The 7,251-nt window shown below is 31.3% G+C and overlaps 1 protein-coding gene across 1 annotated transcript; it reads right to left on the bottom strand.

The window, feature by feature from the left end:
• Window positions 1–4,648: 4,648 nt before the first annotated feature.
• Window positions 4,649–7,107, bottom strand: LOC133034999 (uncharacterized). The gene is made up of 3 exons (XM_061110616.1): window positions 6,182–7,107; window positions 5,606–5,913; window positions 4,649–5,525 (listed from the first exon to the last, which is right to left on the bottom strand). Exons 1-3 carry the CDS (start codon window positions 6,722–6,724, stop codon window positions 5,333–5,335), a joined length of 1,044 nt encoding a protein of 347 aa, XP_060966599.1. The 5' UTR covers window positions 6,725–7,107; the 3' UTR covers window positions 4,649–5,332.
• Between the last annotated feature and the right edge of the window lie 144 nt (window positions 7,108–7,251).

Raw genomic sequence — 7,251 nt, 5'->3', positions numbered from 1 at the left:
TGATTCTTAATTGTTAAGCTTGATTTGTTATTAATAATTTATTGTTTGAAAGACAAGTACTTATATAATAGCTCGATGACACATATATATGTATTAATATAGTATAAAGTTTCATATACATTAAAAATAATAATGTACTATAATAATTAAGATATAATAATAAAACATTTGCTTACTTTGTGGATTTCTTTTTGGCCAAATTTTATACAAGCCGCAAGTTATCATTTCAATCATATGGTGACATGGTCACTAATATTTATTCCTATCCATATATATGTAACTTAAACAATATTCTATGCTACAAAGTCCATTACAAGGCCAAAATGCACAAGGCCAAAATGCACAAGGACAAATTCAGATGAAGAGCTTAATTTTAATTAATGGAAAGGAAATTAGAAACCCTAAAAAAAGGTTTAATTAGACTGACAACTTCCATACTATATGTGGGGGAAAACTTGCTTAACTGAGTTTTGATAGACTAATCCTAATATAATGGCGAAAAACTAAGATGATGTTTGATTGAAAGAAATGAAAATACAAGAATAGAAATAAGAATGAGAATAAAAATAGGAATGAAATAAAATAAAATTTAAAATGTATAAAAAAATTTATAAAAAAACTATTAATTTTTTTCTTATGAAATGTTGTTCCTTTCATTTCAAAATAGAATAGTCATTCCACCATAATGGTAGATTAGAATATTCTAATGCAACCGAAAAAATAGAATGAAAATTATTTTCTTTCCATTCCATTTCATTACATCTAACCAAATGACACTTAAAATTTTCAACTAATAAGGAGGGTGTGCTAACTTATTAGATTATAAAAACTAAAACCATGATTCCTAAACAAAAACTCCACCAGGATTTCTCACAAAAATAAAAAAATATAAAACTCCATGAGGATATAAAATCTAACGACTAAAGTTTATATAGTTGTAGTTAAAAGTGTTAATTAAAAAAAGAGCATTGTTATTAGGCACCAGTGGTGCTTAGCACCTTCTCGACATATCGCGTTGCGATTGACTAGCGATACTCCCTAAAAGCTATTATATTAAACTATATGGGACCTGATACTTAGTTAGACCAATACACATAGGAGAGTGCTAAGCACCACTGGTGCCCTTTAACATTTCTCTAAAAGAAACTACGCCAAAAAGTTTGATTGGAAGACTAGCAGCCTCTGTATCACAAACTTACAAGCCTATCCCATTTATTAACTTCAAATTTTTTAGATTGTTTGTAGGAATTTCAACAAACAAGCATTAGTAATTTTACCAAGGTTATCACTTTGGACCTTCCCTATCCTAAGCCTATATCTCGGACACACCTAAAATAGTTTCGTAAAATACAAAGTCCATATGAATAGTTTTAACCATAGTTCCCTTAGCTTTGCTTCTTAATTTTTTATTCTGACTATCCATTGCTTGTTTAAACTAACAATAATTTTTTATCACAAGTGTCTTCCAAGTCATAACATGATGGGTTCCTTGAAACCCTCCCACTAAGACGAGGTACTGTGATTTTCTTATAAGAATATTTTATTGAAGGATATATATTTCTATTTAAAGAAATAAATTTCTATTTAAGAAAATAAATAAATAATTGATTTTCTGATAAATGAATATTTTAAATTCATTGAATCTAGATAAAATAAATTATGTAATATTCTATATATGGTCAGATTTCTATATTCATTACCTTATTTGATTTCCTGAATTAATTGTCAAAATATTCTGACAATTAATGTGGCGCAGATACTGATGGAGTATCTCACCTACAAATATAGGGTCTCGGTCCCCGAGCTCCTCACTCATTCTGTTCATAACAGCAAAATTCCATCTAAAGAGAGTTGAGAGAGCGAGGAAGCCCGATTACCCACATCAATCGGTTTCTTTTGCAGATCATGCTTATGTGGGACTAAAGCTCAAAGATTCAATGGCTAGAGGTATTTCGATCCTTAAATTATAGTGCATATATGATTTATTAATTCCGCACTTTATTCATAATCATGTATGTTTTAGTCTATACAAATAAATGTCTAACAGTTGGTATCAGAGCGGTTTTTATCTCTGCCTTGATTTTAGTTTGAGTTTCATTTATATATATATATATATATACTCGTATATACAGTGTCTATATATATATTTAATTCAGTGTTGATATATATATATTTATTTTCGTTCGTATATATATTTATATATTCATATTCATTCAATCCCAATTATATATATACATATATATTTTCATACATATATACTTGTTCATTTATTCAGTTCATATATATATATATTCATATACATATATATATTTTTCTTCATTTCATTACGTATATATGTTGTATATATATATTATTTATATACCTAAATGCTATATACAAATATATACATATATACATTTCATGTTTATATATATATACATACGATATTTTTATTTTTCTGTATATATATGTATATATGTTTATATATATATTATATATGTATTAATACATTCATATATTAATATAGATTGTTCTAAGCATGAAAATCCACTTTGAAAAAACAAAGAAATCTCAAAATTATTTTTCAGAAAATTTTGGTGATTTTTAAAGTCTTTATTTTATGTATTTTCGATGCATAAAATCTATATGAATGTCTTAATTTTTACATTTAGATTCATTTGGAATTGATTTGGGCATTTTTGGTCGTCGGAATTGTCTTTTCCGATCGGGTTTGGGTCGGGTCCGTCGAACCCACATGCAGAAAAACGGGTCAAAATCGACCCGGTTGGCTGAAGAAGACGACTCAAAACGACATGTCGTTTTCTGGGAAACGACGTGTCGTTTGGATAAAACGACGTGTCGTTTGGCTAAAACGACGTGTCGTTTGGCTAAAACGACGTGTCGTTTGGCACGTTGCAGTTGTCGTTCGTTGTAAACGACATGTCGTTTTTCACAATGTGAAAAACGACATGTCGTTTTTCCGTCTTGTGAAGCAGCCCTACAGGAGAGAAACGACGTGTCGTTTTTTCTATGCATTTTCAGCCCCCTTCATATTGGCAGAAACGACGTGTCGTTTTGTTTTTTTACAAAAACGACATGTCGTTTATGCAGTGTGATTTTTCAAAAAAAAAAAAATCCGAATTTTTGTAAATTTTTTTTTATTTATTTATTTGGAATATTAATTATTTTCCTATTTTTGGTTAATTTAGTCAATAAATTGCATTTAGTTAATTTTCCATTTTTGTTTAATACATATATCTAGTATAAATTGAAAATGGAAATTTGTTTAATTTGGAAATTTATTACATGATTTATTTAGGCATGTAAAAATTGTGCTAATTTGTGCATTTAATTATATATTACCAAATTTATGCAATTTATTGTCTAAATTAATTTTGAAAAATCTGCCATTAATTTCATATTAAGGAATTAGCATTTAATTAGTTATCATACATTAATTGTATTATTTTGTATTTATTTAACAAATTTATGTTTAATGCAATTAATTTAGATCTGTACGATTTAAATGTTATACATAAATTCCTTTTATAGTGCTAGATATATTTAGAAATATTCAAACATTAATATAGGTTGAATATTTTATTTAGCAATTAAGTTTCATAAAACTTCATAAAATTATTCATAAAACTTTATAAAATGAATAAAATATGAATAAAATGTAAGTAATTTTGTGGTTTGACATAAGAAAACATGAACTTGGGACAAATACTCATATCTAGAACGGTTTTTAATGATCTTCGGACGACCACACTAGGAGCACTAATCTCAGTGATTGTCTATTATGTTAATAACGAAATTACTTTTAGGTAGAGCCCAATACCTAATGTCTAAGTGAAAATATAATTTTAAATAATTAGAGAGTAGCCATAGCATCTTTAATTATATAAAATTATATATAAATTAAAATTCACCTTAATGGACAAAACTTGTAATTAATTATTTGGATATAATAATTTTACCCCACAGGAATTTTATTATATTTGTATAATTAATTAGGATAATATGTTAAATTAAATTTTCTTAATTTACCCCACAGGGAGTTATGGGGATTTAATTTAATAGTGTTATCACAAATTTAATAAAGATAGATAATAAACTTCATTTTCCTAAACTAGTTGCACTACTACAAAAACACCCTTTAGAGGCGGTTTTTAAGCCCTTTCAGCGTCGGTTTTCGCGAAATTCGCTACCGACGCTGATCAGGGCGACGCTAAAGGGTTTATATGAACCGACGCCATATATACCCCTATGGCGTCGGTTATTAGCTAGGAACCGACGCCATAGGGGTATATATGGCGTCGGTTCCTAGCCAATAACTGACGCCATATGTGGCGTAGCAACCGACGCCAAAAGTGAGCAGATTTCAGTTTTTTTCATTTTTTTAATTTAATTATATTATTTTAATTTTATATTTATTAATTTATATATTATTTTATTTAATTTAAATTACGTATTTATTTAAATTTTAAATTACATATTTATTTAATTTAATTATATATTAATTACATTTTAAATTAAATAGTAATTAAATTTGGGTAAAAACATAATTTGATTTCATAAAAGTAATTAAATATTACACAAACATATAAAATTAGTTAAAAATATTAATAAGTTAATAAATCTATCTACAAGTTAATCTATAAAAATTACATAATGAAGAAAAATTCTTTGACCTTTGAACCTCAATCGTCACCGTGAATCACCGCCATCAATTGTTCGATCCACTTTCGCTGTAGTGGTAACAATTCTATTTTTGGATCATATTGCTTCTTACCCCCAAACTGTTAAAAAATTAAAAATTTATATTAGTTTATGTATATGTATATTATATATTTGTTATTATAAAATTTATATACTATAATCAATAATTAAAACTTACAGCTTTTTGATCTTGTATGTAACGGGTGGGGTTGGCACGTGCGACGATGTCAGTGATATATTTCAAAACATAAAAACCGCATTCTTGGCTTTTAGGTTGTCTTGGACAGTTTGCTTGTGAAATTCCTTGCCACGGGCCAAGATACTGATGTGCGTCCCCTATATACATGAATGCCCTGTTTGGGAAAATTATATTAGCATTTCAATTCGTTAGTTAATTTAAATTCGTTACATAAGAAGTCATTAAATTATTACCTTCCGATCATTTGTTCTATTTCTTCGGGAATTGGGCGGCCTTTTACAGGGTTTAAATGGATAATTTTCCTTGGCGCAACCACCACTAGCGTCCAATGCATCCTAGAAAATTATATTGGAATATAAGTAAGATAGTATAAAAATAATTTGAAGACATAATATAGAAATGAACAATTAACACTAAAGAATTTAATAAAGTTTACCCGATATTCCAAGGAATAAAGAACATTTGGTGGTTGTTGTTCATTAATGATAACCAATTAGCCAATCGTCTTGCCGCATCATCAAAAGACTGACTCTGTTCTTCATCGTTGATCCCATGCACTGTGAGAAGCTCTGGGTCGTAAAACTTGAAAATTTTTCTCAGACCGTTGATGCTCTCCCATATGTGCCTGCCAAAAAAAGTGTTAGTGCCTTATAATAATTTAACTATAATTTGATATAAGGTTAATTATATTAAAGAAGAGTATACATCATTCCAAACAGCATTCCCTGGTTGCCGATGTAGTCACACGTAGCAACCTGCTGCAAATCCTTTCCAGATAACGTGATCTGGGTACGCGGTGCAATGAATCCTCGGGAGACAGGAATTGTGATTATATCACGTTTATCTTTGAGCCTTAGGAATTCATGAATCATCCATTTTAGCGAATTAGGGATCAACGCCATCTTCTCTTCCGTGAACAAGTCATCTTCCCGTGCACCACGGCCTTGTGGAGAAAGCATCGGAGCTTTCCCCTTTGACGCATCACGTCTTGAGGGCGGTTGAGCGAGTGGACCCTAAACAAAACAGAACATAATATATATATATATATATCAAATTTTATCCAAATTCTACCGAAATTTCGGCAGCATAACGGTTGTAATTGAATGACCCCAAAAATTTTGAACATGGCTGTATAACGACAAATAACACATATATAACAGTAGTTTGTTCATCCATCCCACCGCAGCACATATATTCGCAGAACCTACTTCACTACGGATGAATATTGAAGATATTCAAACTCCACTAATCATTAATAATTAATTTGAGTTGAGAAGTTACCTCGGTTGTTAAAATTAAGTGTTTAGGCCAAGGAAGGAACATCTGGTATACGTCCCTAACATATCTGCACTCTTCAATTGGGACTGGGATTTCAGCGTCCTCTTGCAGGATTTCCGAAACCATGATCCGGGCATGTGAATCATCGTAATCCTGGCAGTGAACTTTGATCATACCCACATGCTCGTACAAATACCCTCGGGCCACAATATTGTCGATGTTGTCAGAGCAGAGATGTACTTGCTGATTAAGGGCCGCATGGTCATCAAAATTGTATAGGATACCTTGGTCGTTGAGGGAAATAAACTCCTCAGCATAAATTTGTGGTTGTACCTCATCCTGAGGAGCGTATGGTTGTGGAACATACGCCTCACCAGCCACCTCTCCTTCTTCCTCTTGTTCGGCAGCGTTCCTCTGCTGCTTAAGGGATTGGACTTCGGCTTTTAATTTTTCAATCTCCTTCGCTTGCCGAGCCACAACATCAGACACTTCCCTTTTCTTCCTGCCGAACAGTTGAGATGCCCTGGTCAGGAACCTACAAATCATAAAATGCAAATTAGCAACGATTTCATTTGTGTAACTAAATAAATAACATTTGAAGTAATAGCATACCCAGCAGCCCTGACACGTCCAGGATGCTCTGGTGTCCCAAGCGCCTGCGTGAGGATATCGTTTTGGCCCTGGACCTGAATTTGTCCCTGACTAAGATTCTCCTCTAATTGAGCCTAATGCACGCATATATTCAAGCAATTAGTATATGAATTATATACACTAACTCATGAGTAGAACTCAATTAAGGATTAATATATACTTACTATCTTCTCTGCAATTTCCTTGTCGTAATCAGTGACAAGTTTTCTACTCTTGGTGCGAGATTTAATCCAAACACGGTGGCGGGGGGGATCTGCAACTTCGAGGTCCTTTTTCTACATAACGTTATAACAATGAAGGATGTCTAAGTTTTCCATCTTTCACTCTCTTGGTCTCATGCCAAATCAAATTTTCAGAATGTTCTGCACTACGATATAATCGTTTCAGTCGCGGAATCAAAGGCATGTACCACATCACTTTTT

This window comes from Cannabis sativa, chromosome 2 (assembly GCF_029168945.1).
Source record: "Cannabis sativa cultivar Pink pepper isolate KNU-18-1 chromosome 2, ASM2916894v1, whole genome shotgun sequence".
Lineage (NCBI taxonomy): Eukaryota > Viridiplantae > Streptophyta > Magnoliopsida > Rosales > Cannabaceae > Cannabis > Cannabis sativa.
The sequence above is the reverse complement of the archived record's forward strand: the minus strand, read 5'-3'. Positions and strand labels throughout refer to the sequence as shown.

Excerpts from the sequence above, each read along its gene's own strand:
- LOC133034999 (XM_061110616.1), bottom strand. The coding sequence starts at position 6,724 with ATGATTTGTAGGTTCCTGACCAGGGCATCTCAACTGTTCGGCAGGAAG. Across the intron at positions 5,914-6,181 it reads ACTTAATTTTAACAACCGAG|GGTCCACTCGCTCAACCGCC; the intron begins GTAACTTCTCAA and ends TGTTTTGTTTAG. Across the intron at positions 5,526-5,605 it reads GGAATGCTGTTTGGAATGAT|GCACATATGGGAGAGCATCA; the intron begins GTATACTCTTCT and ends TTTTTTTGGCAG.